The sequence below is a fragment of the Nipponia nippon genome, unplaced genomic scaffold, assembly GCF_047370975.1.
Source record: "Nipponia nippon isolate SJK-2023a ecotype South Korea unplaced genomic scaffold, ASM4737097v1 scaffold_43, whole genome shotgun sequence".
NCBI classification, from domain to species: Eukaryota; Metazoa; Chordata; class Aves; order Pelecaniformes; family Threskiornithidae; genus Nipponia; species Nipponia nippon.
Genome location: NW_028262362.1, coordinates 1095115 through 1123106, shown reverse-complemented (window position 1 = coordinate 1123106; position 27992 = coordinate 1095115). Strand labels below are relative to the sequence as shown.

The following is a 27992-nucleotide window of genomic DNA, read 5'->3' as shown; positions in this document are numbered from 1 at the left end:
CTAATTTAACGTGAATGCTTCTTTACCGCCGCTTGCTGGGGAACGGCAGACTCCCTCTTCCAACCCCGCCGCCTTCACGCGGAGCGGCTTGCAAGGGGAAAGGGCTCCAGAGGAGTCCCCGCTCCAAAGACCAAGACTCAGCAGAAGCCTCCCGGCATCGACAGCCGACACCGACGTTGCCTCAGGACTCCCGGCCTCGCCCCAGCACGCCTCTCCGCGCGCCGGCTCCCAGCCTCGCGACGCTCCGAGTCGCCAAACTCACCCGCTTTTCTGCTGAAGCACCCGGAATTCCTGGCCCGGGAGCTCCCCGCTGCTCCGCCGTCTTCGCGGGGGACCCACGACGAGCTCGCCAGCGCGCGCGCGGTCCTGCCCGCCCGGGAGCCCCCTCCGGCTGCGGAGGTTTCTGCGTTGCTGTGCCCACAGATGATTTTTTTTTTTTTTTTTTTCCCCTCCGCTTCCCTTTCTCCGCACCGAAGCCAGGAGGACCCTTAAGGCGTAACACCGGAGCGAAATAAAACCACGGAGGGAGCTTTTTCATTCTAACGTAGAACGGATGCTTTTATTGCACTTTTAGAACAATCTGCATAGTCCTAACAAAGAGGATCCCCCCTCCGCTTACTCGGAACATTTTAAAACAACTGCCGCAGCTCAAACGCAGGGAACAGGCTGCCCGCCAAAGGAAAGGCCAACGGGGCACAACGTTTACAGAAAGTCAGCGAAGAAAAAAAACCCACCACCACCAAAAAAGGAGCCGGTTCTGGCCCCCACAGCTGCCATCAGCGCTGCTCCGGCGCCGAAAATCCCCCAGAGGCGAGAGGGAAGTCTGCCTCCCGGTCCGAGAGGGGAAGACCCTTCGGCGTGGCCTGACCTCCCTTACCCAGCGAGCCATCGCTGGCGCACGACGGCGCGGGAGACGATCTCTACAGCCCCGTCCCTTGTCGCTGCCGCTATTTGCCTGTGCCTTTCTCGGAGGGAGGCTGCTGCGCGTCGTCTTGTGCCGGTTAAAACACAAAAGGCAAACGCCCGCCTGGCTTGAGCGGAACAGGCAGCTGCCCGCACGACTGCCCACGCGACGGCGAGCGTGAGCCGCCGTTCCCCTCTGCTTCCCCGTCACGCCCTCGGACTCCCGCGAGCGGGAGCTCGGCGAGACCCGAGCGTACGACCGCTGGTAGCGAATCATTCGGGAGGACGTACGCGCGCCTGACAGAGCAAGGACAGCTCGTGGCCCGGCTCGCCAGAGGAGCCGGCCTCTTGCTCCGCTGCCGTCGCAGGCCCAGGGATTTGTGTGTCTAGGAAGCTGCCAAACCAGAAGAACCTCCCGAGACGGCCTGGGGACCCCACGGCAGCGGTGGGGTGCTGCCAGGGACCTGCCGCGTCACGCTAGTGCCGTGGTTCAGGTCCTCGGCGTTACCGCCGCACGTTTTATCTCAAAAGCGCAATACTGCTTTTTATTCGTTCGCATTTACAAAGAACACGGCTCTGAATCCGAATCCCCCCTCCTCTTCCCTCTCCCGTTCACGCATTGCCCGACGGGAGGACCCCGGGCGGGCAGGCGGTCTGCAGCGCGTGCCCCGCGCCGCGGCGGGGAGTCCGCGGTCTACTTCACCGTCACGGTCGAGGCCTCGTGGATGGACTCCATCACGGCTGCAAACCGGCTGCAGAGGTCGTAGGGGGAGTTGGGCCGGATCTTCGGGGGCTCCTTCAGAACAACGACCTCGGTGGAGCAGTCGAGGAGCCGGGGGAGTAGCTCGCCCAGCTTCATCTGCAGCTTGGCTGTCAAGGGGGAGAGGAGGAAAACCAGTCAGCGGCACGGCAACAGTGAAAGACCAGACGGCAGAGGGCTCCAGGGCCATGAGCTGCAAAGCTGCGCCGCCTTTTAGAGAACGAGCGCTGGCTGGCAAGTCAGAGGCAACTACGTGTCGCGCGGCGACGCTCGAATACGGCCTTCGCGTGTGGGTGAAGCGGAGCACGCCTTCCTAACTTGATGTTACGGCCTGTAGCGTCTCGGACCTCGGCGGGCATTGGCTGCTCCTGGCGAAGGACCGTCGCCCAGGAGCCGGCCGCAGAAATGCCACCGGACCGGGCGGTAAAGGCCGGCACCTTCGGACAAAGACCAGCAGGCGGGAAGGGGCGACGCCCGAGCGAGCTCAGGTGATCCGGGAGGCGCGAGCAGCCTGCTCCTGTTCCCTCAAGATCCTCCGTGTACGTAAACGCCGTTGGGCGAGCCCGCGAATGGGAAACTTGCCTGTTAGCAGAAATCTATCCAACCTCTATTCCTTACAACGGTACTTGGAGAATAAACATCTGTGGTTTTGCCTTATTTTCCTATGGCAAGCTTGCCCTTTGCTCGTGACAAAACCCCTGTACTGACTCCCCACGCCTTCACACACAGACCGAGGGGGTCGAACCCAATTTCTCTGAACAAAAACGACGGGAGAGGAGTCGTGGGAGCCCAACTCCAGGCTGCAGGAGGAAATAGAGAAGAAGAACGGCTACCCAGAACCAAAGGTCAGCCACAACGTGACAAACCTCTCTTCAAAACGCAAAGATCCCCTGCATCTGCTTCCCCCATCCAGTCTTCTGCAACTCTGGCCATGTTTGGGGCCACTGATAGAACCCGTTCCTCCCTCCCGAAGAGGAGCACGCCCCCGCACCTCAGCCTGCCGGCGTTCTCCTGCCATCTACGGGGAGCCCTCCGCTCAGTAAGGCAAGCCAACAGCAAAGCGCGCCTAGAAAACGCTAAGCCCCCGTTCTTCTGAAATTCGCTTTGCACGTTTCAGGGAAGAGGAACCCTCCCTCTGCAGCTTTAGCGCAAAAGAAGATTAAATTCTTCTGTAACGTAGTTCAGCGGATGACTCAAATGCGCTTCTCCTCTCGCAGTCAGAAACGCCCGAACGTGCTACGGCGCAAAGGCCAGGAATTTAAGGCAGTGTTTTGACGGTCCTTTCATTCCTTTCCGGTCCAGCTCCAGACACCGCCCTGCCCACAAACAGCACGACAAGGTCAGGCAGGCAGCCGTTCCCTACCGTCCATGTCTTCTCGTCCCAAATAGGAGCACCAGCGGTTTCTCATGACCTCGATGGCATCCAGGTCCTCTTTGGAGATCTCGAAGCTGTTCATGAGGTGCATGCAGGGGATGATCAGCTCGTTCAGGATGCTAACGCCCTCTGCCACACGAGCCTCTTCACAGCTTACGAACAGAGACGCTGCCACCTCGTTCAGCTTCTAGGGGAGGAGGGAGAACCAGGGGACAGACCGGTGAAAAGCCAGCGGGGACCTCAGGTAACCAGCGTGCGGTCAGGACAGGCAGGCAGCTCGACGGCCGTGCGGAGACGCACAGACCGACAGAACCAGGCGCCAGCTTCTGGTGGAGTAGCCACCTTTAATCGCAGGGACCACACCACGCCACAGAAAACAAACCGGTAAATATATATACATATATATATGTAGGTGCCTATATGTAATTTACTACGTATATGTAAAGAGTACATATAGCTTATTTGTAATTCTGGTTTTAAGAGGCCCAGATCCACATCCGCCTTCACCCAGCCTCCCCGAGAGCCCTGCTGCACATTCTTGCATTGAATTATCATCTCCCAGATTTCCATACTACTGCTGGTACCCAGGAAGGGGCAGAAGCCACGGTAACAGGCACGAGAGAGACGGTTACGCTGGCCTCGGCAACCGTGGAGCGTGAACTGAAAAGAAACCTCATTTTTATGCTGTTTTTTGCCCCCTGTGGAAGCGGGCAACATCTCTTGCTCAGAGAGAGAAAGCCACTAACGTTAGAAATGAATACTGGGCGGGGGGGGAGGAAGCGAATGGACAGAAAACGATGCAACAACGGAGTTAACAGCGCAAGCGCCGAGTGAAAACCCAAGAGCACGTGCGGCAGCGTCCAAACCTCCCCTGAAAACGCAGCACGCTAATTAGGCGCGCTCCTAAAAGGGGCCACGGTACGGTCCGATTCCCTGGGCGGCGCCCACCGAGCAGCCGGCGGGTGAACCGCACCACGGGAGCCGACGTCACCCAGGCTGCTCCCTCCCCTCCTCTCTAGGAGCGAGCGCAGAGCTCCTCAATACGAACCAGGAGACACTTCCTTCTGTACAAGGCGATCAGCGGCTCGTTCACTCCTCTGTTGGTTCCTTTCACCAGCAGCTTGGTGTTGCTTTGGTAGGCGTAGACCAGGTAGCTGAGCGACTCCTGGTACCTAGGAGAAGAGGGTCAGCTCCCCAGCCCGCGGGCTCTGCCGGGGTCACAACTGCAGCGCGCTCGGCCTCGTTAGCTCAGGAAATGTTTTCCGTTTGGCCCGAATGGTAACTAGCGTCGGGCCCGGCAGGAAAAACGTTGTTTCCTTGCCGACGCATAAAGGAACAGATGCCCCACGTCAAGTAATTAACGTTCCTTTTGGCCCAGCGTGCCAAATGAGCGCCTCGGGGAGAGCCCTTCAAAGCTGAGTTCCTGTACAACTTGGCCCGAGCGTGAAGGCCGGCACGGACCTTTTTTTGTATGGCTCTGGGAACCTTGCACTCTGGGAGAGCGCTCAAAGCGGCGCAGGAGGTAAAGTGTTCCGTTCCTTCGCCGATTTCCAGCTTATAAACCCCCCGGTGCGAAAACAGAGCAGCTGACAGAGACCGGGTCGTTTCAGGGAAGCTCTAAGGGGCTCTCGCCCGGCCTCTTGTCAATTTGCCCACCTGAATTTGGTGGCTCATCGCTGCTAACCACCTCAGAATTCAATTCGGCTTCCAGAATCCAATGCATCGTTTCTGAAAGCCGGTTTATTTTCCGGATTGGAAAAAATCACTTCTCGAACTACAAGCCTTTCATAAAATGGCACCGTCCTCCTCCATACTGCCCTATTTATGTAAAATACGGGTTCTAAAACAGTAGGGAGAAAGAAAGGCCCTCTTAAAATTCCTAAGAGTCTAGAGAACTCCAAAGTGTGCGTTTACACAAAGTATAACGTCCAATTCAAGACAGTTTAATTGTAATACAGGAGTCCAAGGGGGGGCGGGGGGGGGGAAACCCAAAAACCAGCGGTGGCAATCATTCCTGCAAACCCGTCTCTGGAAATGAAAATACAAAGCTCTGCTTCACAGAGGGAAAAATTCGGGCAACTCTGGAGAAACCAGCTAGTACCTCGTCACAACATTTAAACTGTGAGCCGAGGCTGGCTGTGGATTCAAGAAACGGCTATTAGCAAGCCAAAACGAAAGCCCATCGGCCTCAAAGGCAAGACCGAACTCAAACTGGCCGTCACGGGTCAAAAAGAAGTTGTTCCGTCCAAGCGGCCTCTATTTCTAGGCTGCAGTTTATCTTATTCCAACACACAACGCGAAGCCACTTACTGTCTATTCTGGTACAGCTCCAAGCCTGTCAGCAGGTAAACTGACACCTTGCGAAAAAGACTGTAGTCTTCGTGCCATCTCTGTTGAGGAGCAGCAAGAAAGCAGAGCGTCAGCGTCACCCGTAACGCGCACGCGCGCCTTTTACACTCCTTCGCAACTCAAAAGCCCGTCGGATTTTACCCGGTGAAGGCTTTAAACGCCTCTCACAAGCGACACGCAAACAACCAAACGCACAGACGTTCCTCAAAGCTCAGGAGATTTCCCGCGCGTTCTTCCTCCCTTTCAGCACCCTTCTGCAGGCACGCGCTTCGGACAGCAAGGAAGCTGCCGACAGGCGCGCCAGCCGCTGCTGCATTCGCTGGCGCCGCGCCGCGTTCCCCGCTTCCCACGCGCCGCTTTGGACCGCGCCGGTTCCGACAGCGTGAAGGATGAAAGGCGGCGCGCGCTGGTCCCTTACCTTGTACTCCTCCATGTCGACATCGTCGGGACCGATTTCTCTCAGCTTTGCTCGCGCTACCTTCATAATGCTGATTGACCTGCTCCGCGCAAGCAGAGAGGGAGAAAATCAGAACGACGGCCCCGGCTGCTTCCAGATGAGACAAGCCTCACCTCGGAATCCGCGGCACGAACCTTTCATCGTAGCTGAGGTTTTTGTCCGCAAACTGCTCAAGAAGGGTCCGTTCCACCACCTGCTGGGGAGCATTGTTTTGCAGGAAGTAGACGAGCACGTGCTGCAACCGGGCGTCGCTCTGAGGGGTCGGCGTCTCCTTGGCAAGCAGGTAGAGCCGGGAGTACTCCTCGTGGAACGCCTGCCAACGAAACGCACGTACTAACGCGTCCGCTCTTCTGCCCGTGGGAACGCCACCGCGGCCGATACGAAGCTTAAACCTGCCCTGGAACGATGGGATTCCCGTGGACGATACCTAGCCGCCGCTGCTTGGTTATATTCTAGTGGCGGGCGGGAGCCTAGGAACACCTGGAACCATAAACAAGAGGCATCCGCACCAAGGCAAGCCACAGGCACGGGGCGTGCGCTTTCCAAAAGCGCCAAGGTGTCTACGTGGCTTTCAGAGCGGGGGGCACACAGCTGCCTTGGACAGCGCTGGGAATCCTCTTGCAAGCGCTGAGGTTGCAAACAATCGATCGCAATACGCTTATACCCGTCGCGAGCGCCAGACTATCTTGTGATCGATATTCCTGTAGATGAACAGCACGGGAGATTTCTGCCACGCGGCATTTTCGGTTAAGTCTACCCGCCTGTAAAATCTAACGCCAGCTTCGATATTCAGCAGGGTTCATTCTTTCAGATCCCTCTGCTCAACACCCGCGTTTCTTGAGGACACATTTTACAAGAGAGGTCACAGCAAGGGTGCATGTTCAGGACCAGAAAAAAAAAAAAAATCTGACAGGCGCTGGTTTGTTTTCTGACGACCACGCCGAGGACCTAGACAACAGATTCTGCGAGGCAGGCAAAGTAAGTCTGCTTTTTATAATCCAGATCAAGAGAATTACCAATGCTAAAAGGATAAGCAGAATAAAATAGTGGAAAGTTTAAAAAAAAAAAAAAAAAAAAAAAAAAAAAGAGAAAAAAAAAAGGCGGTTGTTTCTCCTGGGAGGAGGGAGCTCTCACAAGCTCTGAAAATTGTTTAGAACCGAAGGATGCGTTGCCACAATAAGAGCGCAGAAACAGAAACGCAGGACAGAAAGGCCGCTAACTAAAAGAAAAACCGCACAAATCGTTCCCTTCGCGTTCTTGATACGTCAATATAGCACAGATTCTTCATTCCGCGCAAACAGATACCCACACGATTGGATTTAGCAAACAAATAAGATACCTTAACAAGCCCTGCTTCAGACCCGTCTCGATCAAAGGTCTGGCGGGCTTTTGCAATAGCCAGGATGACACCTTGCATGGCTGGACTCAGCATCACCTACCACGAAAGCAGGAAGAGAAACAAGAGCAAGGACAACGGTGACAGACAGGGAAAGAAGAGAAGGCACGGTGAAGAAAGGAATACACTTTCGAAAGATAAGGCTTGCAGGAAATCGTGCGAACGCAGGCGGAATAAGCCACCGCCGTGATTTCCTTGCGTACCGCTTACTCCATCTACCACGTGCACTTCACACGCAGGGCGTTTCTTAAGCACCGAAAGGTCTAAAGGCTGGTCGATCCCAGCCCTGAATCTGTAGATCCGACAAGCGAGACCGTAAAGCACACCAGCCGTATCCCCTCCGTACCCCCTCCGAACTTCTTAAGCCATACGCACACGAGAGCAGCGCCTCACAGCAGAGCGTTTCATTGTGCCAACTTCACGCGAGCGCGTACGAAACGCGCTCGAGGAGCAAACGTCTGGGTATTTATGTGAAACCCGATCGTGCTTGCGAAAAAGACCGACCTTCCAAAACACTGCTTGAGCGTGTACGGGTGCGGTTAAACGGTCAGATGCAAAAAATCAGTAGCTAGGGTGCCGTAAGTTGCGTTATTAGCGGTTAACGGTCTCCGAGAGAGGGGTCGAAACGGCAACTGAAGACCGTAAAGAGGCTTGTAAATACATTAATACCACTAGGATCAATTTTGATCCAGTTGTGCCAGAAAGAAGACTTAACGGAACAGCGTGCAGATCTAACGATCGAATGCTTTTACAGAGCTGCTTTTCTGACGGCTTTTAGAAACGAAATTGCTGAACGATTTGGTCTGGCCTTCTTCCCTTCCGCAGTGGGAAACGTGGTTGCCATGCCAGACTGCTACCCTACCCCGTCTTCGGAAAGCTCAAAGCCAGCTAACTGCAAAGTTCCAGGTTAATGACCGGCAGTAATCAACCCCTGCACTGGGATCTGTACCTCCTCATTATATCCGTCTGCATCGGATCTAACGGGAATCTTCCCCACGCTGGGGATTTCCACTTCAGAGACCTGCGAGCTAGTTTGGGCAGCGGACTCTGTTTCCTTAGCGTCCTGTGGTGGCTCTGCCTGAACCGTAAATGCCGTTTCTCCCGGTTGGGCCTTCACTGGCTCTACCTCCTTGGGCTGCGGCCAAGAAGAAAAACAAGAAAAGGAGTAAGAAAACCCAAAGCAAAATATAGGAAAGCAAAAGGGGACCGAGGTAAAGGTGGCACAGCTACAGAATCACACAGAAGCGGAAAGAGCAAAGGTCTCTCAAGAGGGATAATAAAAGGCAAGAACGGCTTGCTCCCTGGGCCAGGGCCCAGCTCCTACCTCGTAGAGAGCTGCCTCCACACCGTTCTTTTCATAGGCATCGGCAGTGTTTGCAATGGCCTTGGCGGTCTGCTCCTTGGCGATCATGGCGTGTTCGGAGGACAGAGAGCGCACGCTCTGCTCGCAGACCGAAGACTGATCTGTCAGGACAGAGGTGTGGTAGTAGTGAGCACGAACCGCAAGACTTCTCTCTCGTTTTAAGATGCTTTGTGGCTTGTCTGTGCGGGATTAAACAGCTGCTGCGTTCACCCCAGCGGTGAAGGCATTGCACCGTGAGCTTGTGCATACCCCTTTTCAGCGGGTACGGCACACACCGTCAGGGATCGCCGAGCGACGCTTTCCCGCTCCAGGGAACAGCGCTTGAACGTTTTCTACTCTACGTTATTTAAAAAAAAAAAAAAAAAAAAAAAAAAAAAAAAAAAAGGCGCAAAAAAAAGCCTGGAAGCGAAATGAGATTAGCCCATTATGATTAAACGAATGGAAACAGCCTTTCTGGTGACGAGCCTGGAAGGCTTTTGCACGTGCAAAACCAGCAGAGTAGCCTTTCGTGTTGCCAGGACAGAGCCTCCACCAGCTGCCTTTGCTACTTCATCAACAGTCTCTCCTAGATATCTAGAAATTGATGCAAGGCTCCAACACGGTGGTATTTTTGACCAGCTGGTCGTTACCGGTTTCAACACGGTTTGCAGATTCAGACGTGGTATTACCTGCTCCTGATTCAGAAGAGAGGTCCTGCGATTCAGAAGCAGGTGAAGGCTCCATCTGAGGAATCTTGCAAGATTGCTCCTCCTCCCACTCCTCTGCCTCCTGCTCAAGTCGCCAGTTGTCCTCCTGGATGTAGTGCCTCAGCTCTGGGGGCAAGGCTTCGACTTCCTTCTGAAACTGTCCGACCTCTGAGCCATCGTCCTCGTCTGGAAGAAACGCAGGACTGGCGTATAACAAAACACACGGCAGCAGGACAGTAGGGACTAAACAAATACGCAGTTTTACGGAAAGCCACGATCAAATTGGCCGAGGGATAAACGGGAAAAAACCCCAACTTTCTACTAGCTTTGTGATTTAAGATGATTCATAAGCAAAAGTGCCAAAAAAAAAAAACAACCACCAAAAAAAACCAACACCAAAAAAAAGGCAAATCTAGAGAGTTATCTGAAAGAAAACCCGCTTTGGTTCTACCACTGGATGGCATTTCTCACAGAGAAATTCCAGAAACGGCGCCTGCTGATGCAGTAGGTCAGAGATACATCCTTATTCAAGGGCTACCGTTATACGGAGAACGGCATTTACACTACTGATAGCTGCAAAATCCACAATTCAGCTGGAGACATCGTATCTACAACACTACACAGCATATAAAGGTAGGGAACCGCACGGATCCCGTAGCACGAGTGTCACGCTGGTATTTCTCAGCACTTTTTGAGATCTACTTCAGTATTCAGTTTTAAAAGAGCACAAAACCTCAAGCAGTATCAGCTTTAGACAAGTCTTAAAATGTATCAAAAGCAAACAGCAATTCTCTGCACAAGATAATTCTTACGCACCCACTGTAAAAGCAAAACATCTTTAAAAACCAACAAAATCGCATTAAACGGGGGGGGGGGGAATCATGGGTTCATTTCAGAAACGGAACTGTCATAGGAAGGCAGACAAAGAACAGCCTCCAGATCCTCATCAGCCATATTTAGCAATGAACAGAATGACGGCTCTCCATTGTTTCCTTCTACTGATTACATCAAAATGAACCACGCGTGAAATTATTAGGTTCTTCTACAGCTGTTTGCCATGTATAGTGCCACGTGCACGATAATTTCTCCGCATCGCTATTTATACCTTGGCACTGCAAACATACTTGCGAGTCTAAGCCGCTGTTACCAATAACGCATGCACTAGGAAAGGCTGCATAAAAAGAGAGCCCCGCGTAGGTTCAGCGTAACGGTATCACTAAAAAACAAGCCAGCAAGTCAGAAAGCGTGATAAAACCAGGAGAAATAAAAGTAGGAGGTGTTTCACACGCCCCTATGAAAAGAAACGCTGTCCTATAAACTATGTAAAGAGTCCAAGCGAAAAACACCAGCAGCAGATGCACGTCGGAAGCGGCCAAGGGGGAGCCTGAATATTTATACACGTTAGTAATACACCAAGTACCCTACCGAATCTCACCAGGACCGTTCTTTCTGCAGTTTTCAACCCTATCAGGGATTTAGAAACGAATCGAGTACGGAGCAAATTACTTCGCTTGATAGAAGTAATCTTGGGGCGCAGATTTTTGCGTTGCCCAAAGACAGCTGTGCCAAAGAGAAGCTGAGGAACGTAACGATCACGCAGGCTAGAGAGACAAGGTAATACACAAACGTCGAATTAACCAGCGGTTTTGGCTCCAGTACCTGCAACAAAGCGGGACACCTTATCGCTTATGTACATCAGGCAGTAGGCACTGGCATTCTTCAAGCCTCCGAAGGAATCTCTCTCCAATTCTTCCCACGATGATTCTGTCACTGAGATGTCGTTGTATTTGAGCCAGCTTTTTCGAGGCTGGTCGTATATGTAGGCCCAGTAGTGACCAGCATTTGCTTGCCCTTCATGCACCAAGACAGCGTGCAACCGGTAGGGAACCTGCAAGTTCACATGGACGTAGTTTTCAGACGTACTTTTGGCAAATGAATTTACTGAAGTCTGACCTCCGTCCAAAAGCTGCAGGTGCGTTCACAGCCGCAGCCTGGTACGAGACTCTCGGTTCAGATGGTAAATTTCCTACTAAGCGAGGACTGACCTCTAAGGGAAAAAGCGCCAAGATTTTCATAAGGGATCCTTTCTCTCCTTCGTCGTAACATTGGGATTTTTAAAAACACAGTAAAGTGGACGACTTAAACTGACAGCTACTAGCAAAAAACAGCATTGGCAACATCGGTTTAATATTTACCTAACGAAGCTGCCCTTCTTACCTGCTGGAGGAGAGGGTCACAGTACATTTGTTCAATGGACAGGCTGATCCTGGTAATAGACTCCTTCAGATCTGCCAAGAACATTACGAATGAGGGAAATACATAAAAATTAAGGAGTACTCATCAGGCTATTCTGGCCCCTTTCCCTTCAAAAAGTTTGAAGCCACGCAGTAACTGTCAATTACGCTTAACACCAGGGCTGAAGCCTGCACGAGATCAGCTGTGGATCAGGATGTATCCAGCTGAAGCAGCGGAGGGGAAATCAGGCTGGCATTCAACAGAAAAACCACAACAAATACATTTGGGGCCGACCTTGCACGTCTTGTTCGATCTCGTTTCTCCATCGCTGCAGACATGTCCGAACAAGGGTCAGCTCTTCCTCGGAAACCACGTGAGGAGCCGGACCTTCAGACATTTCTGCTGGCGGACCAGAAGGCTGGAGCGGCGTGCTCGATTTTTGCTGCGGCGAGGGATTTGCCAAAAAGAAAGCCGCATCTTCAGTCCCAGTATCCTTCCTTTCTAGTATGCTGTGAAGCAAAACCCAAGAGCGGTGGACAGGTTTTTCAGCCTCTCTCTTGTTTTTTCTCTTTTTGGAAAACAGCATGAAATAGACCAAACAAAAATCACTCCAGAGCCACAGCAGGATTTCCCTTCCAGGATGGCACAAAAACGTAAACAGGACAAGCACACTGAAATGTCCTTCTCCCATAACAGACCCAACTAAAGTATCGGCCAAATAAAAGCTAAAATTCTTGCAGACCTCTGTAAGCACAGAGCCACGATGTGCTATTCTAAAAATTCCTTCCCTTACTGCTGAGAAACTCGTGTATTTACTCAGCTTAATTTAGAGCGTAAACCAGCCATGCTGGCCAGGTTTGTAATAATCCAATATTGCAGTAATTTACTGGTTGATGAAGCAAAAAAAATTCGTAGCCTAACCAAAAAGAGCACATAATTTAACTCAGAATTGCTGCTTCGACAAGGAATATGGTGATGCTTTTGGAAAAGGGAAGAGACCAGACTAGATGGAGCGTTATATTTACACAAACAGAACCAAACTACGAGCAAAGTAGCGACTGACTACTTGCACAGGCATTCATACAGTACAGCATCATGCTCGCAAGTGCTCAGATAAATAATCCGCTTTTAGAATCGTGGAACCGTTTAGGCTGGCAAAGACCTTTAAGACCATCGAGTCCAACCGTTAACCCAGCGCTGCCGAGCCCACCACTAAACCGCGTCCCTGCGCACCGCATCTCCCCGGCTTTTAAATCCCTCCAGGGATGGGGACTCAGCCCCTGCCCCGGGCAGCCTGGGCCAGGGCCTGACAGCCCTTTGGGGGAAGGAGTTTCTCCTAATACCCAACCCAAACCTGCCCTGGCGCAACTCGAGGCTGTTTCCTCTCATCCTATCGCTTGCTACTTAGGAAAAGAGACCGACCCCCCCCCCCCCCCGGCTCCAGCCTCCTTTCAGGCAGTTGCAGAGAGCGCTGAGGGCTCCCCTCAGCCTCCTCTTCTCCAGGCTGAGCGCCCCCAGCTCCCCCAGCCGCTCCCTCCCCAGCCTCGTGCTCCAGACCCTCGCTGCCCTGCTCCGGATGCACTCCAGCACCTCAGTGTCTTTCTTGTAGCGAGGGACTCAAGTTTTAGACTGCGAACCAGGAGCATCTAGCTGAAAGGCAAAGCGTTCTCCTAGAATTATTTTTATTTCTGTTTACTAACCCGTTCGGCTGCGAAAGCACGTCCAGAACACGAGGCTCGGCTGGGGACTGCAGGAGCGTTGTCCGAGAGCCCCGAGCAGAAGAATCTACAGCTGGCTTTGTAGCGATGAATTCGAGAACGTACTGGAGCATGTCAGGCAGCGGAAAGCGGGCTGGGCCAGAGCCGTATTTCATGTACCTACAGAAAAACGCAAGGTGTTGCACGAATGAAGGGATGCGACCGTTTGGTTAAACCCGCAGGGACAACAGAAGCGCAACAGGGAAGAAAACTCCTGGGTCAGGTTGGAGGCGGTTCCATCGGCAAAGGAAGGACGGGAAAAACCCAGCTGATGCAAAGGGACGCACTCACCACCTCCCACCAGCGGACCCTGAAAGCCTCGAGGCTGCGGGGCACGGCTCAGCAGCAGCCGACGCAGTGGTGTGCTGTCAGCACTGGTTTAGTCACAGAACCAAACCGGCGGCTGCGGAGACAATTAACTCCGGCCCGGCCAGACCCCGCAGGACGCTACGCACGGGCCTAAACGTAAACGGCTTTCGTGACGCCCACCCGAACCTCACCGAGCCCAGACCACCAGGGCTACTACCACACCGCGCACCTCTTTGCCTGTCGCTTGTTCACAGAGCTGTCATTTTAAAACTAAAAACCGCAAGCAAGCTTAACGCTCGTTAACAGGACTCTTACGCAAAGCACTGGGAAAACGAAATCTTCTGGTTGTCCACGAACCAGATCTTCGCTATCGATCCCCTTCCTTCCCCAATAAATAATGCCAAACGCTAAGCTTCCTTCCCCAATAAATAAAGCCAAACGCTAAGCTGGAGAGGACATCTAATGTAAAAAATAACAGAGATTCTTTTCAATGTATTACTGGGCTTCCTCACTGGAACGTGCCAACACAGCTGGCAGTGCCAACTGTACCATTTACAGGGTTTATTCTTGTAACAGCATCGGTAGCATTCAGAAACCATCAAAACCACGAGTTCGTTTTTGAAAACACACTTCCTCACTCCACGCTTGTCAGGACAAAGCCGGTTCTGTCTGCCCTTCCTCTACAAGTTTCTCTTGCTCATTCGAAAGGAAGCATTTCCACGCTGCCACAGGGCAAGAAAATAAAGCTAGCCGACTACTTACCTTTCCAGTTTCTGCTGCAGAATCGCCATTTTCTCCTTCAGCCTCTTCATTTCTTCTCTCTTCATCTGAATGAGCTCTTTACTGCAGTAGAGGTACCTAAACAGAGAAATACAGAGCCCTGCCACGTGAGATTCGTTTACTTCTAACATCCACCACCTTTCAGACGTATTTCAGAATCCTTCCTTGCCCACCCGTACAACCTTTTTAATTCCTGTAATTACAGTAAAGCAATAGCCTTAAACATACCGTACAAGCGAGCAACTCACCTGTCCATATAAATAGTCTGGGGAAATTCTAGCTTGGTGTGAATTTTCTCTGGCTGTCCCAGTGACTGATTGAACTCAAATCGGGAGAGTTCAAAGGTCAGTACTGGTGGGAGTTTTGTAAACCAGCGCTGTAACAAAAGCAGAAAGGCCCCCAAAGGGACTCGTTTTAGGATGACTGCGAAACGGCACGTTTTAGACCAATCCTAAGTGATTTCAGACTGATCCTAAACGTCCGTTTGTCTTTAAATACTGATTTAGTAGATATTTTGTTTACGGAGCGACTAGGCAGAAAGCCAAGTTTTACGTGATTAAAATTCCCGCTTCCATTTTACATTTTTACCGTGAGAAAGCCTCACAATAGCTTTCAGAAAGTTACTTTTCTTTGCCTGATGCATCCGGCTCGATGGATTATTAACGGGTCCAGCACTGAATTTTACAAAATTCGCAGGCACTGCGCAAACTCTGGATGTCAGCTAAGAGCCTCCAAGAGGGTTCTTGTCTAACGTAGATGACATGCAATGATGAGGAACAAAACAGAAGTCCTTAAGCAGCACCCGATGCCTGACCCTCTCTCAGCCTGTTTATGAACGATTCAGTTTAGGAGATTCAGAGAAGAAACCCACTTTCTGTACGTTTCGTAAACTGATTCAGAGAGCCATGCTGCAAGAAAAATTCTCGGTGGAATTTACCCTTCCTCTCTCTCTTCCTGGGTTCACCAACACTTCCAGCACCCACAGCCAGAAGCGTCCTTCACCTACCTGAGCATGGCACCGCCCAGACAATGCTCCCTGCTGGACTCAGGATGAGCATACTAAGCTCGTTTCCCTTTGCAGGACTCATGTGTCAGAGGTCCTGCTACAATAAATCTGCTCCCCACCAAAGCGCAACAGCACATCTGTAGATCTAAAATATTTAGAGTGAAGGCGTGGGCTTTTTTATTATTTTTAAAAAGCTTCGGAAGGAAACGGCCGGGAGGCAGCAGAGCTTTTTGAGAAGGAGCCATCACTTCAGAACAAGGGAACATAAAACCAAGGGAGGGGTGATTTACACACCTATTATCTAGGAGAAATGCAAGTTCGCGTTAATCCCACTGATGCTTTGAGCTTCAGTACACTCACCTACGTTCTCAAAAGACAAAATGCACCTTATTCTCTATGTCCCCTATCATGCAGTCCTCTAGCCACGACATCCTAGGAAGTGAAATTAAGATGCAGAGTTTTTCCAGTCAGATTTCTCAGAAATAAAGCCAGAGCCTTTTCCTTCTATCCGTACAGACCAAGAAGGATTAGAACATCTCCACGATCAGTCCAGTTTCCCTTATCTTTCGGGAGAGCATTTGGAGGAGCTAAAAAGCTTGGATGGAGAAGAACCTGCCCGACTAGCTCCCTGCGTCCCTTGGTCTCCGGCACCAGCCCACATCGGTTTCACCTACATCTGCTGTAAACGCATTTGAACAGCTTCAGGCAGGAACCAGGAAAGCCAGAAACAAACGCTTGAGCCTGGAGTCGGACAGGGCTTACCCGCCCAAGACTTCGTTTCCCCTTTGCTAGTTTAAACCACGGCGACACATTTTTCAGACGTTCTCGCAGAACTGTAATACCTTTCCCTGCCCCCCTCTACACCAGACACCTTGGCAAATTCCTTAACTGGTATTTCCCAGTCTTTCTCTAAGCTAACTCCTCAGCTGCTCTTACACACGTAGGATGCTGAATGTAATGGTACACCTTCACTTTCTACTTCGCTGCAACTAAGTATTTCATGATTGGTTTGCGATTCGCGAGATTTGGAAAAAAAAAAAAAAAAAAAAAAAAAGAGAGAGAGAGAGAAAAAAAAAATCGGCACAGTCAGAAGGTAAGAGTGAAAACGAGAAGGAAAAAAAACACATACAAATTCCAAATGGCATACCATGGAGTTAAGCACTGTACTTTTACCCTCCGAAAATATGGAGGCAGTGGTTCTCCCCCTACTCAGGTACAGGTAGGCTTCAACAGAAAGAGAGAGACTTTATCACACTTGCATCAGAAGCAGATGTTTGCCTTTTCAATTTAAAAACAAACTCCTCGAACCGGTTATATAGGGCAACACGTCTTTATGGATAAGCAAAGTCTTTGCGTCTCGCCCCGTAAGGCTAGCATATATTTACGCGAGATTCCAGGTATCCAGAAAATATTTTGTATTCAATTCGATGTTTACAATTGCCATTTAAAGTTATCGAAATATACCGAGACGCCCCTGCGCTACGCGTGTTGCATTTTTCTGCAGCAGTCAAGCAAAAGCTCAAAAACAAAACGTAAAACTGACCTCCTGTCCATACTTCACCGACTGAGATGCCGTCGCCTCATCCATCTCTCCCTCCACCATGGCTCCTTCCAAGCACTCATTCAAGTTTCGATAACCGTTTACCTGAAGGGGATACTGACCAAAGGCTTCGATCTTGGAAAAAGCGTTGCCTGGATGACGGAAACGATACAAAACCCGTGAACTAACTTAAGAGAACAAAAAAACTCGGGCTGACTCAAGAGAGTTTGTCGTCAGCGCCAGTCAGAGGCACTACTCGCAAGAACCGAACCGCGTTATACAGCTCGCTGTATACGCCTCCGTCAGGGTAGGCCTCCTTAGAAACAAGTGCTTTCAAATACACGAGCGCTTGCGAGTGTTTAACCTTTTCAGAAGAGAGACTTTCTAAACGTTACAGACAACTTTATCAGGACGACTATCTGCAAGTTTAGAGAACTAGACAATTTCATCGGGAACGTGCAACGCTATCCTACGTCATCACTGCTATAAACCAACACGCTCCAAGGAGTTAAAACGTGAATCTACCAAACCCTTCACTCACCCTCATGGACACCCTCAGTCAAGAAAGTCCCGTAGAAAAGTTGCACCATCGGGTTTTCGGATTTGTCCCCAGGGCTCCTGTTTCAGAAGGAAAAAGCACACATTCACTTGCAGCTGCAGGCTGCAAAAAAGCCCCAAGTCATAATCTAAGCCTTTGCCTGGGAATCTTCTACAGTCAAAAGTAAAGTTTTCTATCCAAGCACAACATACAGAGAAAGCTTCTTACCTGTTTCCGTACTCAAAAGCTTATCATAAGACTTGCAACGGCCAGGGGGAAGGGGGGGGGGGGGGGGGGGGAAGTTAAGGCACTACCTTTTGAAACGTAGGTCCAAAACCCCAGATCTTTCACGTACCCCAGTTCTGCCGAGTTCCCCTAAAAAGCTTTTTCATTCTGCAGGCCGTATCGGCATTGAATAAGTCCCACGCTTACGTACAGAAAACGTACGTGTGACACTTCACAAGCATCTTTCGAGCTTAAGGGACATCATCCTCGGTAAACAACAAACTCTCCTTCGTTTACTCCGCCCTTTCACGTAAAGCCCTCTCGTTTATTGAGGCGCCGCGTTTAAAACCCGTTTCTCCTCAGCGTCAGGTCAAACTCCCGAGATCACAGGAAACTCACTTGACGTTCACAGCGAGCTGGAACGCATCCTCCAGCCAGTCCAGTAGTTTGTGTGTAAATTCACTCACATCTTGCTAGAAGAGAGACAGAAGTCGAGAGTGAGACGCGGCACCAACCAGAAAGCGTTTTCGCGGTCTACTGGTTTCACGAACCTACTGGAATACAACCCGACTGGTATTGCTGTACCTACCCAGCCGAAAGAAGTGTGAAACTCAAGTGCTGTGCTGATTTAGACCGATAATGAACACTCTGCTCATCTGAAAACTAGATCAGAGGAAATTATTGCGATCGCTACCCAACTACCCAGATGGCACTGGGTAGAGCACTGTTACGCTGGCTGTTTAATTAGCAAGCACGTACATTTCGCCTAAATGACACAGGGACAGCTGCTTGTCAGTTGACAAACATGGGAAGAGGCCTCGGAAAGTAATAGCGGGATGAAGCGAAACAGGATTGCCGCGGCTGCGAGCGCTGTTTTGGAGAAAGCAAAAGGCTTTTTAAGGCGGTTTTACCTGCTGTTCTTCAGCGGATCTAAACGCATCCCTCAAGAGTTCCAGTGCTGCAGAAGGGTCCACAAACTTACGACGCGTCCCCAGCATTAAAGCAAACAGACACTGAAGTTCTTGCATGAACACAATATTTCTTTTTCCCTGCATCGCAAAAAGAAGAAAAGCCAAAACCTTCCTGCAACTCAAAAAAAAAGCAGCATCTTGAAACAAAGGGCTACAGAACACTGCGTGCACATACCTTTAAGAGGTACGCTAACGACCAAGGAAAGAGGAGACGTTAAAAGGGACAAAAGCAGAGAGACACGCGGTGTCATTTCTTGGAAGCAATCTGCTCTCCCGACGGATGCGCGGGAGAAAGAATTTAACCGAAACAAAACCGTTAGAGAAAAAAGCGCCAGAAGTAACAATTGCTAAAACAGAAGGCAAAACCTGGTGAATTTACGAATCTTATTCTGCCTGCAGTTTGGGGGTTTTTTAAGAGTATCAAGAGCACACACGAAAGCAGTAGAGCAAAAGTCTCTTAAACGGCGGCGGCCGCAAGCTAGAACGATATAACAAGCGGAGGATAATTCTACGTATGCCTCTTTCTCCAAATATTTCCTAAGCGCCTCCTGCTGAGCGCTCTCAGAAGGTACCGGGGCTAGAGGGACCTTCAGGCTGGCTCAAATACCAGCGCTTCTGTGGTGCGTGCGAACAAATGAACAATCTGGAGCTAACAAAGAAGATTTATGGGACAAGTTTCTCCCCGCACCACAGTTCGAAAGAAGCTCTAGAGGAAAGCTTTAGGAGAAGCATCTGATTTTTTTCTGCGGTGATTCTGCCTTGGAAAAGCATTTCCCAAATTTGTCTTTACCGCAGCCTGACAATCTGAAGGCCGTTAACATCGGCGCAGGAGTCTCGGATGGCCCCAAATTAAATCCGCTTAGAGAAAGAGCAGAACAGCATACCGCGGAAGAGGGAAGCTTCACAGCGTGACTCGATGAAAACTTACAGCGCGACTACGACAACTTTCAAGCACGTCTTGAGGGAGGGAGTACCCAAGGACCAGCCTCCGAAATTCCGGCAGCTGAAACAGCGACTGAAAGGAAAGGAGAGGTAAAGACCAGTCAGCACCTGCGAGGATTTGGCTCACTGCGATTTCACGCCCCGTTGTCACTCTTTTACTCGACAGCTTTTCCGTTAACTTCTAATTCTCCGATGGCCTTGCGTTACTAACTGAACACTGACCGAGCGAGCAGCCTGTGCGCCGGACCAGCTCGTTCGTACCCACCAAAGAACACAATCTCATCCTGCCATTTCTAGGACAGACAGAACCATTTTAGCAAAGAGTACTCTATTCCGCGTAGGCAAGCTTCGAGAAAGCGCCCGGGAACAAGGCACAGCGAGAAAGGGGCCCGTTTGAAGCTTTCTCACTTCCCCCCAAAGCCGGAGACACGCAATTGATCCACGTCTATCTGCTGACGCGAAACGGTCAGGAGAGACATATCTGCTCGGTTCCACTTATTGTTGTCTCTTCTTGTTTAGCTTATCACTAACAATACACGCCGCCTAGTCGCTTATTTGTTCGAGCATCTACGCCAGTGTATCCCATTAGCTGGAATGTGATACACCACGTCTTACGGAGCCAACAATAACTGCAGTAAAATTGAATTATCAGTCCACTTTGCCAGTCAAGCTTCTGTCGCGCAGTAAGCATTTATTCGGACATCGCTGCACCACCAAAAAAACCCCACGTACGTACACACAGACGATGCGCCTCGATCTATTTTTAGGCAAAGTCTATTCAACTGCTCTTTGGCTCTTTCCGTGCACGCCCAGAATAAATCACAACCGTATCAAATAAAAACAGAAGTCTCGTTTGAGCACGGTCACATTTGCCCATCTGCACGGGACGAGCACTCCACAGAGCTGCTGCGCAGTTAATTCTAACCGATGGACACTTTGACCCCAGGACCACAGCAACTCCAGAACTTTTCTACCAGATTTACCTGTATGACAGCGCTAAACCAACACGTATTGCCAATATTTTTCATTCCAACGGGCCAGTCGCCCACTCTTCTCCAGTCATTCTGCTTGGGGTTCCCTCCCCAGACTTCACAGCGTTTCCTTTTGGAGCGATTTTTGCTTTCAGCGGAACGCGCCTCCTGCGGTCTGTCACAAGAGATGCACACCGTGCTGTAAAACACCATCTCACAAAGATTCTCGCGCACTACGGGAATCGTACTCCCCTCCAGCCACACGCGGGACACGAGGGCCGGGCGCTGTCGGGCGATACCCAGCGCAACAGGCAACAGATGTCTTAGCCGACTCCAGAAAGGTTGCGACTCTCAAGTGAGGTGGACGGAAAACACGACCGCAAGACAATTTGGAACGACGGAAGAAGGTAATAAGATACGCACGTTTTTCTTCACGAACTAGCTGCGTGCAAAATTGGCGCCCGTAGTCGCTAACGGAGGCGAATCCAACCCGCGATAAAAAGGAGGCAGCTACGCAGCGACTGGCGCGAGGTGCATCGATCGACACAGATTTCAAGGTGCTTCTTCCACAGGTGCCCTCATGCCAGCAGAGCGCCCTGTCGCGCGGCACGGCGGCAGGGACTGACCAGGCCACAGCTAAACCCCCTTTTTCTAGTCCAACCATCGCTTTGCAGCGCTGCCCCAGCAGCGAAGGTCGACTACCCAGAAGGCAATAATGTCCCAAGCACCTTGGAAAAGCAGCAGGCATACATCCGGTAGGTGATCTATGTTTGCTTTGCAGTTACCAGCTTAAGAATCCGCTTACCATACCCGGGAAAACCGAAACCAATTTACGGACCCACTGACCTTTCAGCAGCGTCTCTTTCTGCAGCCTGAGCTTTTGGCGATTCCAGTGGTCTGAAGGCGTCGACTGCGCGGAGGTCATCTTTGTTGTCAGGGGTAAGTGCAGCAGTAACATCTAGAAGCGGAGGCAGCATTCTGATCAGTTTTCCAGCAGGAGCAGGCAAACGCTTTCTTTAAGAGGAACTTCTGGAAAACGTTACACTTCGCAAATACGATTTCTCAATTGACAGACGATAATTTTCTAGCTCGAGCCTTAACTACAAACGCTTGTAGTTTGGATCGTGCTAGGAAACCTCAAAAGCCATGGAGTGGGCCGGATGAGGAGAACAGGACAGACCGTGCAGCTGGGTACTGGCCAGATTTCCGTAGGCCCAAATTCAGAGCCTGAGGGAACATTTCAAATCTCTCGACATAACGGAACCGGAACGTCAGCTGCTGCTTATATGTCCTGTGCCTTGGCGTCGGTGTCAACAACTGACGCTGTTTCGAGAAATAAAGGATTTCAATAAAACCAGCACGATCACGCAGAATCGCCTTCCTTCACTCGGGTCAGGATGCTCAGCTATGAGTCGTTTCACGTACTAGCTACGTAGAAAAGAAGGAGAAAGGAAGAGGAGGAGTTCTGGAAGAGGTGGAAGCCTCATACAGTGGAACAAAGGGCAGCTGCGCTGTGCCGGGTGTTGCTTCAAAGCTCCCAGCACAGATTTTTGGCATTGCGAACCTGTCCGGCGACAACATCATTCGGGAAAGCTCCAGTTAACAGATGCGTCGTTAGCAAAAAGGTTTAAGGAAACTATTCTCGGCTACCTCAGACTACAATCCCGCTTTTCACATCTCAGTGTACCAAACTGAGGCTTTTGCCAATGCCTGTAACGTCTACAAAAACATTTTTCAGGGAGTCAAACTGCTAGCTCAAACACCATTTTAAGTTTTCATGACCATATGATCCTAAACACTCAGTTTGCCCGCTCTGCCAGCGGATGCCGTTAGAAAGAAATGTACCATCCCTGACAGGGATTCAGTTCTCTCTCTCCTGCTTGCTCTGCTTTAGGAGCTTTCTGGGTTTTCTGTGTTAGCCAAGACCAGCTGTTTAAAACGACAGCTTCGTAACCACGACGCGTCACCTACAAGCACTATTAAAACACTGTTAAGTCACTTCCCCTTCGGAAGCAGCTCTCCTTCACCAGGAAGGTTTAATTCCCTGGGCTGTCCCACGGCAAGCGGCGAGCACTGGCAAAACCAGATCAGCGCCAGGACAGGAGCCGGAGGGGTTCGCTGGCAGGAGGAGGGAGGACCGATGCTTCCCCTTTCGGCTCGGGCCGAAACACGTGAAACCGTAAGGGCGAGCAGAGACAAACCACTTACTTTGTGGGAGCTGTTTGCCCACAGCGCTCCCTTCCCAAGCGGACGGCTCTGCAGCGGCCGCGTCCTGAGCCGGCTCCCGAGCGTGCTCCTCCGTCAGGAAGGTGACCGCTTCCGTTAGGTCTCCATTAGCAGCCTAGCAGAACGATAGGGGAAAAAAAAAAAAAGCCACAGCGCCGGGGTTACTTCATCTACATTTGCATGACATTCAATGCACCCGCGGCAGAGACAGGCACGCCGCCGCCAACTTTGCTTTCTCTGGCCACGGGAGAGAGCTATCTGTTGGTGGCAAGCAGCAGTAAAAAACGAAATTAACGAAGGCTTGAATTTCTCCGTCAGAAAGCACTTTGGCTTTATTACTAGGACAACGCAGACTCCGTTAACTAATTTCACTTCCCTCACAAGAGATTCGAGCAGTCGCAGCGGGCCTGAAGCACGACAGGGTACTTTGCCACCAGGAGAGACTCGCAGGAATCAAACTCTCCGTGGATTTCAAGACACGTGTTTCTTACCGAGGTAGGGCTTTCTTCAGACCATCGCTACAGGCTAAACTCCTTTAAATTTTTTCTGACGTTTCCTGGGCATAGTACTTCTCGATGAAACATTTCAGAATTTCCTTAAACGAGCCTCTTTCTCTGTATATTTTCAGCACAGCTCACGCCCTGCTGCTACATCTCAAGAGGATGGATGGCGTCTGACGATTCCGGACTGACGCGGTTGCAGCCAGTTTAATGCCACAATTTAGAAATACTGCAACACGCACTACGAGGAGGAATCTTTCCAGGTAACCGTTGCTTCTCCAAGTACCTGAGATTCCCGCGTCCCTTCACTTTGGCGCAAAGACGACCGTTCTGGTGATGGACAAGACAACCACCAGCCACAAAGCTCCCGACGTTATTGCGGCTGTCCAGAACTCCTGAAGCGGTTTACATGGAGAAGAACCTGCTCTGACCCACCAAGTTTGTGTTTACCGTAATGCAGGGATAACGGCCCCGGAGGAGCAAAACTTCCAGGCAATGTTTACAATGTTTTAGGATAGCACCCGCTGCTGCGGCACAGATTTTAAGGTCTACCGTTAGAAAAACGAACTGTTGTCAACTCAGCATGGGGTTTTTGTTTCAGACAGGGATGAATACACGAGAACCCCAAAACTGCACGTTCCCTGCCGACACCAACAAACGCTGGCCTCGCGTACCCGTGTGCCTCGCGGGTACACCTGAATGAAGCACAAGCGAGGGGCAGAGAAACAGCGGAGGATTTACCCTTCGCCTCCTACAGGCCGAACCAAATTACTCCACGCAGCACACGCTGTATCGCTTTCACAGGCCCGCCCGCTGACTATTTTAGCGAGGACTAGCTCGTTATCAGCCCGCTGACACGTCACCGAACATCCGACCCGTGCACGACGTTTTGAGAGAGCCTGAACTTGCCTGACTTTCGGGGCAAATTCAGAGGTCTCCTTTCACACAGAACAACGACAACAGGCACAAACCTTTAGAGCCGCATGGAGGAAAGCTGAATCTTGAATTCCTGTGATCTCTTTCAGCTGGTTTAAGAGCATCTGGCAGTCCTACGTGCAAGAAAGAGAGAGCTCATATGAAAAGGTGACCAGGACAGGCATCGAGCTGTTTCCGCAAGGCTTGCCGAGGGCTCAGTGGAGTATTGCTTCTTTCTTTCCTTTTTACTGACAGATTGACACAAAAACCCAGTCAGGCTTGCCTGACGGCGACACCGACATCAGCTCGAACACCGCGCTCCATTTCCCCCCCCCCCCCCCCCCCAAACGCACAGACTAACGTTCAATCCGTTGTATCCTCGCGAGCGCGTCAGCGGGCCCGAGAGGAAACGCTATCCCCGCCGTCGGATGCGCCGCACCTGCGACGGGGACGGGCACCCCCTCCCCCAGCGAGCAGCGGCATGTGCAGCGGGACATATAAGGAGGCCGCGTGCTCTCGGGGCACCGGCGAGGGGCTATTTTAAGTCCGGCCGCGCCTGCCATTTGTGCACGTCGTTTCTCGCTGACAATAAGGTGTCAGAACAAGGGCCCGAGAGGCTGCTCTCGCTTCTCCTTCCCCCACCACGCAGGCAACTCGAGGTTTGGCGAGATACGCACTCTAGGCTCTCAGCCACGGCCATCAACCTATTCTTTGACTGGTCCGACCACTTAAAAAAAGACGAGTACCGAAATTTTCTTTAACGGACTTATCAAATCCTCACAGCCTCGGCTTACCACAGGAGCGGCCACTGTGCTTACCGAGCCACGAGTAACTTGGGTCAACCGGCTATCGAGGCGGCAGCTCTCTACGAGGAGCCCCCTCCAGCAGCGAGCCCCGATGCCGGGCGTCCCACCCCCCCCTTCGCGGGCAGAGTTCAGCTGCCGCCGCCAACGGCCCAGTTCGGCCGAAGTTCGACGCTGCGACACCCAGCTCCGTAATGCCGGCGTTGCACATCGCACGGGAAGGAGGTTACAACAGAAAAACAGCCGGGGCTGTACCGCGTATGCCTGATTTATGAAGGCTGCCTAGGATCCTGCTGTCAGCACAGTTCGATGAATCCCAGCTTCTTAAGATCGGACGTTTAATTCATCTTAACCGGCAAGGTAGCAGAGAAATAAATTCAAGTTTCTACTTACTGTCGTTACCGGGAAAAAGTTTAAGATGCTTTCACGCCATCGGGGCACAAGTTCCACCCAGCGAGTAGCAAGCCAACTACTTCTTCGAGCCCATTCATCCGCACCGCTGACGGATGCTACTCCGCACACAAATACCGTAAAGATAGCACGCATTCGTACCGGCGGTTAAAACAAAACAAAACAAAAAAATCCTAGATTACTTTTTGACGGGAATTCCCCTGGCGAGTTATTCGCGATATTCCCTCCTACAATACTACTTTTGCTCAACTTTTACAAGAAAAAGCACGCGTGCGCGCGGGCACGCACCCCTCCCGACCCATCCCGCGCACTCTTTTAGCGGTGAGAAAAGCCGAGGCGTGCTGGAAAGCCCCAGGCCCAGCCAGGGGCACGGCGAGGAACCGCACGATAAGGAGCCAAGGGTACGAGGCCCAGGACAGGCATACTTTCAGAAAGGCAAACCACTTATATCATGTTGCTAATTTTGCTACCTTGGCGAGCGGCGTGCTCGTCGGCTAACCCCACCTAACGCTGCAGGGCGTGTTTTTCCGTTGGAGAAAAAAACCCCATCCTAATAAACCGCATTACAGTAACAGAATCAGAGGCAGGCCAGGGCATGATTTTCAGGGGTTTTTCTGCTTCACCAAAAGGAGGATTTAACAAAGCCTGCTGTAACCCTAAAAGCTAATTACTGATCCACCGCTCTGAGTCACCACTTAATATTCTCATGATTTCCAGCGCAATTTTATGCAGCCTTTGAAAAGAAAGGTTTGTATTAACAGCGGAGGACTTATCCCATACAACAAGTTTCGAGAGGCTTGCGGGCCGACTGGCAGCCCACAAAAACCACCGGGAACCAGGCTCTGTGCAACAAACTTGTTGAGTTTTGGGGGAGCGCACGTGGTTTTGTTGCTATAACTGGTCTGGCTCATTGCTTTTTGAGGTTAGGCGCCGTGGTGCTTTCAAACAAGCTCCAGAGCTGGTAATTAACACCAGCGTGCTGCCACTACTAATACACACCACACTCGAAAAACCAAGCCAAACCAAACCAAGGCCCTACCTGCCGGAAAAACAGCAACCCAAACCAAAATGCTATTAGTGTTAAATTACAGCAACGGGAGATGAGTACAAAACCAAGAGGCTGAGAGGAAGGAGGGTACGGGAGATTACAGCCGGCCAGCAAGCGATGAAACGGAAAGGTTCTGCCGTTTTCCTGGCTCTGACGTGACTCACCGCGCTCAGCAGCGGTTTGTTTTGACGAGAAGCTGCGAGCGGGGACCGCTGCGAGCGCGGTCCAAGAGTTCGAGGGGCTTCCAGAAATAACAGCGTGCGAGGAGGAGGAAGGTGGCGGCGGCCGCGCAGAAGAGGCACGCGGAGCCGCGGCCTTCGGCCTCCGCGCCTCAGCTGTGCTTTTTACCACTGCGGGGAAAACGGACGCGAGGAGGGTGAAGAACCCGCAGGCGGCAGCAGGGACAATGCCCGCATCCCCGACCGAGGCTTTTACAAACCAACATCCATCAAGGGAAGGGGCAGCGGGCAGCGAGCTCCTCCTCCGTCACCGCGCGCTCCCGCGCGCGCCAGGCGCCGCCCTGACATCATCCCTGCGCAAGCGGGAAACCGCTGCTGTGCCGACGCGGCTCCCAAACGCGCAACCAAAAGGTCGAGACCTTTTATCCCACTCACGCCTTCAGCGCCGGCCTCTCAGGAGCGCTCCCCCGGCACCCCGAGAGCGCGGAGATGCTACGGGGGAGTGCCGGCGCCCGTGTCAATTCGGGACACGCCGAGCCGGGAGCACCACGGAGCAGCGGCGAGCCGCGCGTCCCCTTCGGCGCTCGGCTCCTTTTAGAGACAACGAACGCAGACCCCTGAAGTTCGCGAGCAACGGGTTTGGTTGACGGCTGTCGGCAGGTGCTGGTTTAGCGACAGGGACTGGAGCAAAGGGGCTCCCGCTCCTCGCCGAGGAGGAGGCCGTCGTGAGGCGGCCGCCCCCCGTGTGCCGTTCCCGCAGAGCGGACGGCGCGCCTCCCGCACAACCCATCGGCGCCGGGAAGGCAAACGCCGCGCAAAGCCCGTCTGTAACGACGGAGCTGAGAGACGAGGTCGGCTGCCGGACGCGAACCGGGACCCTCGCCCCGCGGGACAGGGCGGGAAGCGCGGCGGGCGCCGGGCGGGGACCCCCTGCCCGCGCAGGGCCGCGGGCCTGAGGAGAAGCGGGGCCGCCGAGGCCTGAGGTGCCCGGGCGGGAGGGCCGGGCCGGCAGCAGCCCCGGCCCCGGCGCCGGCGCCGGGCGGGCGGGGAGCAGCCCCCCACCCCGCGCCCGCCCGCCCGCCCGCCCTCCCCGCCGCCCCGCCGCCTCACCGCGCCGCCGCCGCCGCCCGGGGCCTGCAGCTCGGCCGTCATGCCGCCGGCCAGCGGGGCCGCGCCGCCCGCCGCGCATGCGCGGCCGCGCCGGTTCCGGCCCCGCCGCCGAGCGGGGGCCGCCCGCGCCGTCCCGGTCCCCCCGGCCCCGGTTCCCCTCCCCCCGGCCCCGAGCGTCCCTCGCCCGGCCGCGCCTTTGCTCCCCGTTTCTCGGCCCAGCAGCAGGAGAAATCAGCC

At 52.3% G+C, this 27992-nt stretch overlaps 1 protein-coding gene across 12 annotated transcripts; it reads right to left on the bottom strand.

The window, feature by feature from the left end:
• Nucleotides 1-27845, bottom strand: USP28 (ubiquitin specific peptidase 28). 12 transcript variants are annotated; one of them, XM_087778391.1, is made up of 27 exons: nucleotides 27756-27796; nucleotides 25401-25516; nucleotides 24261-24338; nucleotides 22772-22904; nucleotides 21410-21521; nucleotides 20576-20738; nucleotides 19579-19665; nucleotides 18591-18728; nucleotides 18079-18152; nucleotides 17458-17534; nucleotides 16920-17068; nucleotides 14619-14746; nucleotides 14353-14448; nucleotides 13225-13401; nucleotides 11819-12033; nucleotides 11507-11577; nucleotides 10949-11177; nucleotides 9272-9475; nucleotides 8565-8704; nucleotides 8190-8375; nucleotides 7184-7279; nucleotides 5979-6157; nucleotides 5806-5884; nucleotides 5349-5428; nucleotides 4087-4210; nucleotides 3027-3225; nucleotides 2-1773 (listed from the first exon to the last, which is right to left on the bottom strand). In XM_087778391.1, exons 3-27 carry the CDS (start codon nucleotides 24327-24329, stop codon nucleotides 1598-1600), a joined length of 3381 nt encoding a protein of 1126 aa, XP_087634517.1. In that variant the 5' UTR covers nucleotides 24330-24338; nucleotides 25401-25516; nucleotides 27756-27796; the 3' UTR covers nucleotides 2-1597. The 12 variants fall into 12 exon arrangements, with proteins under 12 accessions (XP_087634516.1, XP_087634522.1, XP_087634511.1 ...); XM_087778390.1 differs by lacking the exon at nucleotides 25401-25516 and having other exon boundaries at nucleotides 1-1773; nucleotides 27756-27842; XM_087778396.1 differs by lacking the exon at nucleotides 25401-25516 and having other exon boundaries at nucleotides 1-1773; nucleotides 27759-27812.
• Between the last annotated feature and the right edge of the window lie 147 nt (nucleotides 27846-27992).